The sequence below is a fragment of the Talpa europaea genome, assembly GCF_964194135.1.
Source record: "Talpa europaea genome assembly, chromosome: 12".
Classification (NCBI taxonomy): domain Eukaryota; kingdom Metazoa; phylum Chordata; class Mammalia; order Eulipotyphla; family Talpidae; genus Talpa; species Talpa europaea.
The window spans coordinates 38,745,576-38,759,036 of record NC_140079.1 but is presented as its reverse complement, the minus strand read 5'-3'; the positions used below and the strand labels follow the sequence as shown (position 1 = coordinate 38,759,036).

Genomic DNA, 13,461 nt, shown 5'->3' with positions numbered 1-13,461 from the left:
CCTGCCGCGTCCTCCACGAGGTCTCCACCACCGTGGCCTTCCGGCGCCGCTCAGCTCACTTCCGGCGCGGGCGATGTGATCACGTGAGGCGCCACCCAGCGGTGATGTCAGGAGGCAGCCTGCGCGTCAGGCCCGCCTGCTGAAAAAAACTTTGGAGCGGTTGCTGTGGAGACAGCTGTTGCTATGGTGCATGTTTCTACGGAAACCGGGGCGGAGCCGCGCCGCCTCGGGAGCCCGCGCGGGCCTCGCAGAAATGAATTGAAGGTTCAAATCCCTCCTTGGCCAATTTCTACGACTGCAAGTTTGAGAACTGCTTTCCCTTCTCCTTATTCCTAAAATATCCTAAAGTGAAGCAGGTAATTATTTCCCTTGTGAACCACAAATTAAGAGCCATAACGTAGGCACACTAGCGCCAGGCACTTGTGGGGCAATCAAAGGAGGGGTAGCAGAGGGTAGCTACTTCACTTGGGCCCCCAACCCCTGCGGGTCAGCTGTCTTCACCCGGGAGCCCTGTATATGGACTGGCTGAGAGATGGAATCTCCACATCATCTGGAAACTCAGGGCAGGAGTTGCGCTTTGTGAATAGTTCACCTCCTCCTGGTTTCTGCTGAAAGCCCCAGTCTTGGCTTTGGGCCTCTTGCTTCTACCCCAGAACCTTGTGGGGGGAGAGGGAGGAAGGGATCTCCCAACATCTCTCTCCTTGTCCAAAATGTTTCCTTCCTCAACTGCCTCCTTTCCCCATCCATCTCCCTTCCCAATTCTTTCTCATTTCCCCAGTTCCCTCTCCCTATTGTGTCTGGACTTCTGTCTCCCACTCCCCCAACTCTGACACCAACCATCTTTTTACTTGCCTATAAATTTTCATCCTATAAATTTTCATCTTTTTCTTTTGTATCTTGATCTTTATTTCTTGTCTCACCTCTCCGTGATTTCCTCATGTCTCTCTCCTTCTCTGTGTCTCTGACTCTCTCTTCCTTCTGTCAGCTCCTCTCTGCAACTTAAGCAGTTTCTTTTCTCTGCTGCCAATTGGGGAAATTGGAGGGAGCTGTGAGTTGGGGACCTGGGGGCCTAGGGACCGAGGTGGAGGGCCCAGCCCAGGCGGGGAGCCTGGCAGCCTCTCTCAGATCTGAGATGACCATTTCCTCTTTCAGCCAGGAGTCATCTTGGTTTTCCAGTGCAGGACAGTAATATCTGGGGAAAGGAAACTGCTCTCTGAGAGTGTGTCAGCTTGTCTTTGTACAGTCTGGAGATCCTGGGCCAGGACTCCTGGGAATTCTAGGTGAGTCTCTTTGTACTTCTACAAGATGACTGCAAGGTTACTTTGCCTGTTTTTGTCCCTGCATGATTTAAGCTGTTTGAGGATGTGACAATGTGTGGGAGAGAAATGGAACTGTGCGACTGTAACGGGAGTGCCGTGTCAGGGTCTCCTTATGTGTCTGGTTTGTGGTTCTGTGCAGGCTACCATGTGATCCTGTGTACCTGGGTCTGTACAGGTATTTTCCTTTAAGTTGTGTGTGTATGTGAACATATTTTGAACACACAGTTGCTGCCCCCAGTAGTGTCTTTTTTTTTGTGGGACCCTCGCAGGCAGCGGGGGAACCATCCGGCGCTGCAGAGGCTGCGGGCAGCCTCGCAGCCCAGCGCTCAACCACTGCGCCACCAGGGGAGGCCCCCCCAGTAGTGTCTTGATTATGTGTGTGTGCCAGACAAGTCTGAGGAGACAGACAGACAGACACACACACACACACATCTATCATTGCAGTGCCGTGTGCAGTGATTTGGGTATCTCTATGTTTGTCTTTGTGTCTGCATTGTTAAGGGCACAAGTGTATGTGTGACTGCTGTGGTATACAAGTGCAAATTCTGAAGCCTAGTTATCTGAATTGAATGAACTGAGTCCCCTCCCCAACCCTCTCTGGCTGTGTCACCTCAGGCCCATCCCTTACTCTAAAGCTCTGTTTTCCCGCTGTAAAATGAGGGTCCATACAGAAGTCAGATGCACGTGAAGATTAGATGAGATAAAAGATATAAAGAGTTCAGAGCCCAGCCTGGCACATAACAAATGCCACTGATGTTCCCAATGATGGTTTTCTGTGGGCAAGGTCTATGTGTCTGAGGCCAGAATCTCCCTCCTCCCCCCGTGTGCAGCCTCCCACGCTCTGTGCTCCACTATGGGGGGAATATCCAGAGCACTGACCTGTGTTATCGGGTTCTGGTGGCCTGGGCAGGGGGGATCTGGCAATTCTGCCTCCGCTCTCACGTGGGAAATGCTAAATATTTACAGTTGGAGCTCATGGGCTCTAGTCCCAGGCTCCAGAGGGTGGGGGTGGTTCCCAAGCCTCCTCCCTCCTTCTCTCCTACTGGCCTCTCCCCTTCCCCAGCTCAGAGACCCCTGCCAGACCTGTGCCTCCAAACCAGACTTTTGGTACCGGCTGAGAGTCCCACTGGACACAGGGTCTTGGTTGTGAGAGGTGAGAGGGTGGGAGGGCAGGTGGAGGCTGATTCTGATGATTGGGAGGCCTGGGCCTCAATTTGGCTTGTGGGCACCCCAAACCTGCTCCTCCCCCTCCAGCTGAGTTCTTTGAAAGCAGTGTATGTTATGTATACTCTTTCTCCTGGGGGTGAGTCCATTTCTGTTGTGGGGACGTCTGCTGTCTTTGAGGTGGGTAAGGAGAGGAGCTTCCTTTGTTTGACTACTGTAGTTAATGTACTTTCCTCAGAACCTTCTCTGGCTCCCATCTTACTCCCAGAAAAAGCCCTAGTCCTCTCTGCAACCCACAAGATCCTGCCCTCTCTACCAGACCCCTCTCTGCCTTCACTTCCCCCACTCTCCTCCTTGTTCACTCTGTTCCAGTCTTATCAGCTTCCCTGCTGTTAGAAATATCAACCTTAGGAATATCAACCAAGGTCTCAGCTCAGGTCCCTCTGCCTGGAATGCTTTTCTTCACCTTCTCTCTCTCCCTTTAGAGCTTTATCTTTGCTGAGGTGGCATCTCAGTGAGCCCTAATCACACTATTTAAAATACCCACCCCCTCCCCGGGATGGCCACCCTCTTTCCTCCTTGAGTTTTCTCCTAAGCTTTAACCACTCTGTGCCCTACCCACCATCTGTCTTCCCAGCCAGGATGTCAGCTCCATGAGGGCAGGGATTTTGTGTGTTGGTCACAGCTGTGTCCCCACTGCCTGGAACAGCTTTGGCACACAATAGATGCTCAAGGAATATTTGTTGCAAGTTTGAATGAGGCAATGTGTGGCTATAATGACTATAGGACTCGTGGCAACCAGGACTGGGGCTTTGGACTCAGTGGATCTTGGCACAGATGGGTGATATGTGGACAAATGTAATGTGTTCTGAGTGTTGGCAAGCGTACTCAGGAAGCTTGTGTTCCTGTCTGAGGGTATGAATCCTCAGGCATGAAGGTAATGCGGGTCCATGTGTAGACCCTTCAGGGCCGGGGGGTAGGTGTCCACACATTCAGCCTTTGAGCGAAAGATTTGTGATCCAGGGAGCCCCTGGGGGGAGCAGCAGAACTTGGGCACGTGGGTGTTGGTGAGTGTGAGTGTGTGTATGTGTGTGACTAGGCATTGTTTAAGGCACTGGGTATAGAGTAGTCAACAAAATCCAGACTCAACCTATTTCAATGGAGGAATTCAGATGATAAACACAGGCAAATAAATGAGGCAATTTCACAGTGAAAAACATGTTTGATAGGGAGTGTCTGGGAGGGGCAGCCCTAAATGGGGTAGTCAGGGAAGGCTTCTGAGGAGGGCACAGCTGAGCTGAGATCCATATTTGGGGAAGGATGTTCCAGGTGTGGAAACAGCCATTTCAAAGAGCCTGAGGCAGGACCGTGCCTGGTATGTTTGAGGAATGTCAAGGAGGCCAGCACGCCTGGATCAGTGAGACAGAGGCTTCTGGGGGGAGGTGAGGGCAGGCAGGGGTCTGGCAGAACTTGTCTTCAGGCTGTGGGAGGACTTCAGCTTCTCTTTAGAATGAAGTAGAAGCCCTGGAGGTACTGAGAAGGGGGGGAAAGGACCTGGCTTGGGTGTTCACAGGCATTTCCTGGCCATTGGAAGAGAAATAGCCAGAGGTTGTAGAGGAAAGACTGGAGACCTGGGAGACAACAGCTATAAAGAAATCTAAATGCTGTCTAGAGCTGGAATCATGAGGGTGGTAAGTGGCGATGTGAAGGAATTTAGGGTCTAAACAGAAGTCCTGGTGGAGAGACTGGATCTGCTGTGAAGAGTAAACATAGGCCTCTCTGATGGCCTAGAGGTTAAGTGTCAGTGCTATCATCACTAGGGCCTGAATTCGATCTTGGGGCAGGGAGCTAACCCACATATGGCGCAGCCGACCTCTCCTGCTCGCCTGCTGCACCCCTTAGCAGTCTATTTCAGTAGATCCAAATATTATGCTCCCCTCTGTGTCACAGGTAAATCCTCTCACCCCCCCAATCTCCGGCCTACACCCCAGTTCTTCTATGCAAAAATTAATGTATATATAAAGAATAAACATGGATGACTGTGGGGGTTTTGGTTTGAAGAACATGCAGTGCCGATTACTGGACTGAATGAGACTTGCTCCACACCATGTGCCCTGCTCTCACTCCTTCTCTCCCTACTTCTGCTCCAGCCTCACTCTACTCCCTTTAATACTTAAGCAAGCAGTCTCCAGCTTCTGGGCCTTCGCACTTCCCACCTGCCTGGGACACCATCCTCCCCCAGACAACCACATGGCTTCCTCCCTTATCGCCAGGTGTTTGTTCAAAAGTCACCTCCTCCAGGGGGGCCTGCTTCTGTCGAATTGCCATCTCTCTCCTGTTTTACTGTTGTTTTTAGCACGTAATACATCTACTACACTGTATTGATCCTATATTTTGTTCCTTGCCCACCAGAGCAGGGGTTTTTGTGTTGTTCCTGACTGTATCCCCTGCGCCTAGAACTGAGACCAGCACACAGTAAGCTTGTTGAAGGAAGCTGTCCAGCAGTCCTCCCGAAACTCCGTGGAGAGGCCAGAGTTGGATTCCACTGGGGTGTCTCCAGCTGCGGGAGGCGAGCGGGGGTGGGCGAGGAGGGTGGGGATGTGTGGGGGAGGTTTAGGATGGGGGAAAAGGGATGGAGGAGGGCGTGTGGTGAATCCAGAGTCACGCTGGTGTAGACACTGGATCTCCGACGTGGGAGCAGATAGGTTTGGGCTGTGATGAGTTGGTGCCCGAGTCTGGGTTCCCCAATCCCCTTCTCATTTCGGTTCGTCCTCTGCCTGTAGGTCCGCCATGTCGGCGTCCCGGTTGCACACGCTGCAGCTGCTATTCCTGCTGGGCGCGTCGTGGGCGCGGGCAGGTGCCCCGCGCTGCACCTACACCTTCGTGCTGCCCCAGCATAAGTTCACTGGCGCCGCGTGCTGGAGCGGGCAGACGGCCGCGCACCCGGCGCCCGAGGCCATGAACGCCAGCGAGGTAGCAGCTCTGCGCGTGCGCGTGGGCCGCCACGAAGAGCTGTTGCGCGAACTTCAGCGGCTGGCGGTGGCCGACGGCGCCGTGGCCGGGGAGGTGCGCGCACTGCGCAAGGAGAGCAGCGGTCTGAGCATGCGCCTGGGTCAGCTGCGCGCGCAGCTGCAGCACGAGACGGGGGCGGAGCCGGGCCCGGGGGCGGAGCCCGCCGCGGCGCTGTCCCTGCTGGGGGAGCGCGTGCTCAACGCGTCTGCCGAGGCGCGGCGCGCCGCCGCCCGCTCCCACCAGCTGGAAGTCAAGTTTCGCGAGATGGCGCAGCTGGTCAGTCAGCAGAGTGGCCTCATCGCCCGCCTGGAGCGCCTGTGCACTGCGGGCGCGGGCGGGCAGCAGCAGGTAACCCGGAAGCCCGCTCAGAATCGCAGCACCTTCCGTGTGCTTCATCCGCGAGGCGGGCCTTTTGCTGCCCCAGGAGCTCTTATCTGCAGGTCCAAACCCGAAAAGCTCCCCAACCAGAATCCTGCCTCTCCTCCCGTAACTCATTTGGGTCAAAACACGACTGGGGGCTACTTGAAAGTCATCTCCACTTCAAGTGAATATTCATAGAATGCTGTCATCAGGCATATTATGTGGATAAAGACCCGTGTTATTTAATGTACATACAGTCCCTGCATTACTGTTCCTAACTCCTGCCACGTCACCCAGAATTCTGGAACATGTCTGACTCTGCATTTTGAATAAGATGTTTTTCTGTGATAGTCTATCTTACAGGGTTTTTGGAAGTTGCTACTTATTTTTGGAGACTCATTATCAAACCTACTCTACAGAAAAGGAGTCAGAAGCATAGATCAGTTAAGCTGTGGACACAAGAGTGGGAATTTAAGCACCGCCCTTGACAGCTAATTAGGCTTTGGGGAGGATCAAAGGCTCTGATGTACCGCCCATCTGACTGTGGGGAGATTTAGGAGCCCAGAGCCTTCTAGGCAAGGGTTAGTGCAATCACATTTGACTCTTGGTTACCCCAGGTCCTGCCACCACCCCTGGTGCCTGTGGTTCCAGTCAGTCTGGTGGGAGGCGCCAGTGAAACCAGCAGGAGGCTAGACCCAGTCCCAGAGTCCCAGAGAGACCAGACCCTGAGACAGCAGGGGCCCTTGGCCTCCCCCATGCCTGCAGGGCACCCTGCTATCCCCACCAAGCCAATGGGTAAGATGAGGGCAGGGCTGTTGGAGGCATAAGGAGCTGGGGATTCCCAATGCAGTATGAGTGGAGGAAAACAGGAGTCAGGATTTTAATGGCAGAATCCTCTCATGGTGAGGGAACTGGAGGAACTGATACTTTTATTCTGGTGATGGAATGGGGAGCCATGGCCCTTATTCTGGTAAAGACCAAAATTCTCATTAGGATGTGAAAATAGGAGAGAAGATATTCTTATTTCATGAGGGAACAGTACATTTAAGACTGTACTTTGGTTGTAATATGAACTAGGTTAGAATGGCATGTTCAGGATTTCTCTTCTGGTTAGATCATAGAACCAGGATTTAAAAACCACAGGCTCTAGTGAGAGAAGAGTAACCAGAGTTCCAGAGTTTTAGTCAGATAAAGAAATGGATATTGGGGCTGTTGTCCTGGTGAGGGAATGGGAGAGACTGGACTGCTATTCTGGTAAGGTGATGAGTGAGGATCAGGACTCTTGATTGTTTGATTGGTCCAGGCTGTGTTTTCCCCATATTCCTGTGCCCACAGGCCCATGGCGGGACTGTGCAGAGGCCCACCAGGCAGGCTACACGCAGAGTGGAGTCTATGAGCTGCGACTGGGCCGGTATGTGGTGTCTGCATGGTGTGAGCAACAGCTGGAAAGTGGAGGCTGGACTGTGATCCAGAGGCGGCAAGATGGCTCTGTCAACTTCTTCACTACCTGGCAGCACTACAAGGTGGGTGTGGTTGGGTCAGGGCAGGGCTGAGCAGGGGAGGGGACCTACTCTTGACCTCCTGACTTTCTTGCCCTGCCAGGTGGGCTTTGGGCAGCCAGATGGGGAATATTGGCTGGGCCTTGAACCTGTGTATCAGCTGACCAGCCGTAGGGATCATGAGCTGCTCGTACTCCTAGAGGATTGGGGGGGACGTGGAGCACGCGCCCACTATGATGGTTTCTCCTTGGAGGCTGAGAGTGACCACTACCGCCTAAGGCTTGGCCAGTACCATGGAGATGCAGGAGACTCTCTTTCCTGGCACAATGACAAGCCGTTCAGCACCGTGGATAGGGACCGTGACTCCTATTCTGGTAAAGAGTGCTCTTATTCCGGTGGGAGGTGTCTAAGGGAGGTAGGATGCCTAATGAGGAAATGAATGGGAGTGGGGAAAGCCTTCCCTCTGGTAAGGATCAGGCTAAGCAGGTGAACAGAGGAGAGGACTTTTATTCTGATTAGAGAATGGAGTGCCCAGATTCCTTCTCTGATGAGGTAATAAGAGTCAGAACTCATGTTCTGTCAAAAGGTGAGCTAGCTAGCACTTAGAGAAAGAAAATAGAGACAGTCCTCTTTCTCTCCCCCAACCCACAATGCAAGGTAGATCTCCTAGTTTGTAGAGGGTGGGAAACGTGGGACTCATGCTTTGATAAGAGAATAGGGAAGAAGTTAAGCTATTACTCTGAAAAAGAAAGTGGAAGCCAAGATTCTTATTTTGGTGAGGGGATCGGGAAAATCAAGGCTTATTTTCAATAAGAGTGGGAAGGGCCAGAGGATGCCTGGTAAAAGCCTTGTACTAGTGAGGTGTTGGTAGAAACTTTTATTCTGGTGAGAGGACATGGACTCTCTCTCCCCTCAGGTAATTGCGCCCTGTACCAGCGAGGAGGCTGGTGGTACCATGCCTGTGCCCACTCTAACCTGAATGGTGTGTGGCACCATGGTGGCCACTACCGCAGCCGCTACCAGGATGGTGTCTACTGGGCCGAGTTTCGTGGTGGGGCTTACTCTCTCAAGAAGACCGCCATGCTGATCCGGCCGCTGAGGCTGTGACCATCTATCCCAGGAGACATTTGTCAGCAAGAACCCAAGTTCTCTTTGCCACACCTCCTCTGTGGCCCTCTGTGGGCCATGTCCCTCAGACCTTCCCATGTGGATCTGCTCCCCAGGGCCCTGAAAATGGGACCCAGGACTCCCCAATATCTCAGACCCAGACGTCTCCCCAAGGGCATTTAGATCTTGGTTTGAGCTCATATTTTATAACAACACAAAATATCCACAGACCGTGTCTGGTTTGCATCTGCACCCAGCAGGGGTCACTCCCCATGCCCGGCCTCCTCCTCCTCTTCCTCCTCCTCCTCCTTGAGGTCTTCCAGGATAAGGTTGTCCAGGTCATCGATGAGGCCCCCCTGGCTCAGGCAGGTGGCCACGGTGGAGCCACTGCTGATGTGGGGATTGCTGGGGTGCAGAACTTTGGGCAGATGATTCTGCTTCCGGCTCTTGGGGTGCGCACAGGAGGTCCCAGGCACATGGGGCTCTGGGAAGGGAGAGGTTCTGATGTCATGGCCTTGCAGCCACACAAGACTCTGGGGGCAAGGGGAGGGGCTGAATCCATATGGAATTTAGAGGTGAAAATCACAGGTGTCAAGCCACAGGAGACCCAGGATCATAGGTGGTACCTGAGACTATAGGAGACAAGACAATAGCCAAGAATGCAGACAGGCAGAGACTGTGGGAACACTGGGATGTGAAACCATGGAGCTTCAAGGGCAAGACCACAGAAGGTGACTGATGCTATGGGAAGTGGTTGTTAGGAGGGGCAGGTGACCTGGCAATGGGAAGCCACAGAGACTTAGGAGGTGGTGGAAGGCACAAGGAAGGGGGGCTGATGCCATGGGAAATAAAGTGGCCTCAGGGACCAAGGCCACAGGAGGAACATGGAAAAAGCAGGTAGAGACCTTGGTTCTCAAGGCCACAGAGGTATATGTCCCAGGAGTGAAGACCAAGAAGACCCCCTTGCAGATGGGGGAGGTCACTGGGATGCACTGGGACCTCACCTCGCCGGTTGTAGCAATCAGCAGCTGAGCAGGAGTGGGTATGGGTGCTGCGGCGATCCGTGTCTCGGTCCCAGCGAGGAGGGAGGATCCGTGTTGGAAACACAGGAAAGCCGCACCCGTAGCAGGGAGACGGGGACCCCATCTGTGCCCAGCCCCTGGGGGTGGGCAGGTCATGAGGATCCAAGGGTAAGGCTGGGCTGGGTGGGTACAGGGAGAAATAGGGCTGGGGTGAGGGTAGGGTAGAGGGTGGTATGGAGGTAGGTGCCCTCACCGGAAGTTGTGCCGACACTTTGGGCAGTGGAACTCAGCCAGGCCCCACATCTTATCACATGGCACTGGCTCATAGCGTTTCCGGCATTTCCTACACCGGGATACCTGCAGGTGCAGAGAAGGGAACAGAGGTGATCCCAGTTTGATAGTGGCCATGGTGGGAATATTTACACCACAGAAATTAGCAAGTACTAATACACATCTGGGGTCCCCCACTCACAACAGTGATTAAAAAATTTACTAGGAGCACACCATTGGTAAGGGGGTTCTGAAGCCAGTTGTAGGGTTAGGTTTGATTTCAGTGGTAGCTGTCAAACTGTCAAATCAGAGATCAGGCACTGATTGAGCTGCTCAAGTTGAAAGTCCCAAGTCCAGCTCCAAGCTCTGGGGTGGGAGGTGGAGTCTGAGGTGGAGGTTGAGCTGGGTGGAGGTCAGGATCTGGGTTCTCAGAGGTCTATGTTCAGAGGTGCAGACGATGAGGCTGGGGAATCTGAGTTTGGAGTGGAGTTTGGGACAAAGTCAAGGTCAGGGGCTGGATTATCACCTCCTTCCGCTGGGGCACACGGCGCCACCAGACATGATCACAGGAGGAGCAGGCGAACTGCCGGTCAACGGCAGGGATGAGGTCTTCCTGGGCACGTTGGAACATGCGTAGGTTGGCTTCCGTCAGGGGTAGGAGGGAGGTCGCCACTGCCTGCAGAATGGGGTGGTTGGGGATGAGAGGGTAGTTACCCTTCTTCCCAACAGACACCTCATTCCTCCTCTCACATATTTGATCCCCACCTGCTCCTTCCTCCTCCTCACCTGATGCCCCCCACTCCTTCCCAAGATGTCCTCCCAGCTCCCCCTCCCCCATATCCTGGACTCACCTGGATATCCCGGTCCTGCTTCATGTCCTCTGGTGGGTCCTGGGTGGAGACACCAGGGGCAGAAACTGGGGATGCAGCTGGGACCTCTCTTCACCCTTGTTTGTTGGGGGAGGGGGTTGTGGAGGGGAGGCAGGGTCCTGGCCCCATGTGAAAGTAGGGTGATCCTAACTCATGAGATGATTGAGTAATAACCCACTTATTGAGAACTGGGTGGGTAACCTCAGTTAACATCCTAGCAGTCCTGACAGGTGGGCACACCTGTCATCTTCATTGTTCAGATGAAGAAACAGGTCCAGAGCTCAGAAAGGGCTTGCCTGAGTGAGTGTGGCAGAGCAGGCCTGGACCCCATGCACCCTTCCTGTTGGCAAATAGCACACACCTGTTGGCACTGTGACAGCTCACCTACTTGAGGCCCTTGAGGCCACTCTGCCTTGGGCAAGTGCTTAGGCTCTGGATTCAGACAGATCCAGGTTTGAACCCTGGCTCCATCAACTCCAGCTGTGGGAACAAGGCCAAATCTCTCCCCCTGGGGCCCTAATGAGGAGCATCTCAGAGGCCAGGCTATGATTCTAGGTGGCTTGGGCTCACATCTCAGCTGCATCCTGCTTGATGCATGAACCGGGCAAATGATTTGACTCAGTGACTCAGTTTCCCTGTCTGTAAAATGGGGGGATAAATAATAGGACCTGTCTTATGGGGTTGCTGTGGTGATGAAATAAATCAAGAGAATTCTTGGAGTCCTGCCCCAAGGGAAGTGCTCAATCAGTGTTACTCTTTGCTATTATTTTTATCATACTCTTCATATATATAAATGTAATACACATTCTGTATTATGTAACAACTTTAACAACTGTATACCATGCCTTTCAGGCAGGCAAAATCCAGTTTACCAGCCATCAAAGACATCTCAGGGGCAAAGTGGCCATGCTGCACTTGTGCTTCAAAGTCATTCATTCATTCATTCATTCATTCATTCATTCAACACATAGGCTCCCTGTGCCTCTCTTCTCCCCCCATCTCCATCGCATCCCTGCCAGCCTATTTGTCCCTTTGCTTACACCTTTCCCTCTCCTAGGAAGACCCTTTCCGGCCCCTCCTCTTCCCAAGGATCATGCCTCCCCAACCTTGAAGAGTTGCTGCCATCTCCTCCAGGAAGCCTCACTGACCTCTAGGGCTCCTGATGATGATATTAATCCTGATTGTCTCACTGATTGTCTCACTGCCTAGTTTCACTGTTTGCAGGCTCCCTGGCTGGGTTTCTGACTGAGAGGTGAATAAGTGAATGAGACTGGACCATCAACTGTGGACTGGCAGTGTACACAGGGGGTTCACGCGAATAGGGCAGGTCCCTCTTGTTTTCCCTCCCCCTTTACCTGGTCCTTTGAAGGGGGGGCAGTTTACCTGGGCATCCAGGTCATTACTCAGTTCCTGTCCATCTTTCTGTTTTACCCCTGGTGGGGAGAGTAAGTGAAAGACCCTCAGTAAAAGTTATTAAAGTTGTTACATAATAAAGGGCCCTTGAAGGATCTTGTGGGAGTTTCGGGGTCCCCAGAGCCCCAATACAGATCTTCCCCGAGAGATGATCTCAAGACCTTTTCCCAGCCCTCAGCACAGACCACACCCCCACCGCACCGTCTCCCTCCCTCCCTCTTCGGTACTCCTGGGGCCCAGACCCCGGCGCGCTCACCGTACACAATGGAGCGCCCCACTCCAGTGTGGTCGCTGCCAAATTTCCTCATCAGAGTCCCCGCCTTCTTGGAGGATACCTTCCCATGAAACTTCTCCCGGAGGCGCCGGACGCTTTTTTCCAGCTGGGTAGGGGACAGAGGGTTTCAGAAGGAGGGAGAGGAGACTGCCCCTTCCCCATCTCTAGGCATCCCCCGCTCGCTGTGAACCCGACCCTTGCTTTTGGCCTTCGCAGCCCCCACCCTCCATCCCTCAACGGCATTTCTTGGAAAAAGCCAAAGTCCCTGAGGGGCACTGGGGGGAGGAGAGGTCTGGGGCTCGCGTCCCAGGCGAAGGGAGGAAGCCGGCCAGGTAATCCCTGGCCTCTGACCCTTGACCCTGCAGTCTCCGTTTCTTCATCGAGGAGGCCGCATTTCGCTCTGGGGGATGTGGCAGTCGCTCTTCTTTCCGAACGGGGCAAGCACCCACCAGGGCGGAGGTCTGAGCTTCGGGTGCAGTCCCCAGGAATTGAAGCCCCTGCGCGCCCCCGGCCCATCCCCAGCATCTCTCGCGGGACCCCGGCCCGGTCGTGGGCATCTCCTACCTCCACACCTTCCTGAGACATGGTGGCGGCGGCGGCGGCGCGGGTCCCCGAGAGGGTCCGCACTGCGCGCTCAGCGCCCCCCGACCAGGGCGCGCCCCGCGGTCCAGCAGTCGCGCAGGGCAGGGGGCGGGGCCTCAGGCCGGCTCCGCCCTTCCTTCCTGGCCCCCTCTTTCGCTTTCGATTCCGGGGGTGGGTGCTCCAGGCGCTCTGGCTCCGCCCTGTCTCCGCCTCTGCTCTTGCGCCCCAAAACACTGCGACGCCGGGGGTCTGCACCCTGCAGCGGAGCGCGCAGACCTCGGGCGCGGGAGGCGGCGCGGCCTCTGCAGTCGGTCACATGTCCCCACGCTGTGCGGGGTCCGCGTCTGCACGTCCCTCGCGGGGGCGGGGCGGCATCGCGGGCGGCGACGAGGCTCCGCGTTGTTCCCCCCAACCTCGGAGGACGCCCCCCCTTCAGGAATCTGGCGCTCATTGGGACCCAGGGCCCATTCCTTTCCTTTCTCTGGTTCTCTTACCCAGGCACCTCCCCTCCCTGAATCTCAGTTTACTCCTCAGTAAAATGGGAATGATGGTGGTTACATTGCACATACA

General features: G+C 54.4%; 2 protein-coding genes across 2 annotated transcripts; one reads left to right on the top strand and one right to left on the bottom strand.

The window, feature by feature from the left end:
- Nucleotides 1–5,273: 5,273 nt before the first annotated feature.
- ANGPTL6 (angiopoietin like 6) lies at nt 5,274–8,461 on the top strand (the record flags this gene model as incomplete). The annotated part of the gene is made up of 5 exons (XM_084248857.1): nt 5,274–5,843; nt 6,473–6,650; nt 7,191–7,378; nt 7,458–7,728; nt 8,271–8,461. The coding sequence occupies 5 exons, from the start codon at nt 5,274–5,276 to the stop codon at nt 8,459–8,461; spliced, it is 1,398 nt and encodes a 465-aa protein (XP_084104983.1).
- A 263-nt stretch (nt 8,462–8,724) lies between these two features.
- On the bottom strand, nt 8,725–12,939 carry SHFL (shiftless antiviral inhibitor of ribosomal frameshifting; the record flags this gene model as incomplete). The annotated part of the gene is made up of 8 exons (XM_084248702.1): nt 12,874–12,939; nt 12,292–12,415; nt 12,006–12,055; nt 10,605–10,643; nt 10,280–10,429; nt 9,737–9,840; nt 9,466–9,620; nt 8,725–8,945 (listed from the first exon to the last, which is right to left on the bottom strand). The coding sequence occupies exons 1-8, from the start codon at nt 12,892–12,894 to the stop codon at nt 8,725–8,727; spliced, it is 864 nt and encodes a 287-aa protein (XP_084104828.1). The 5' UTR covers nt 12,895–12,939.
- Between the last annotated feature and the right edge of the window lie 522 nt (nt 12,940–13,461).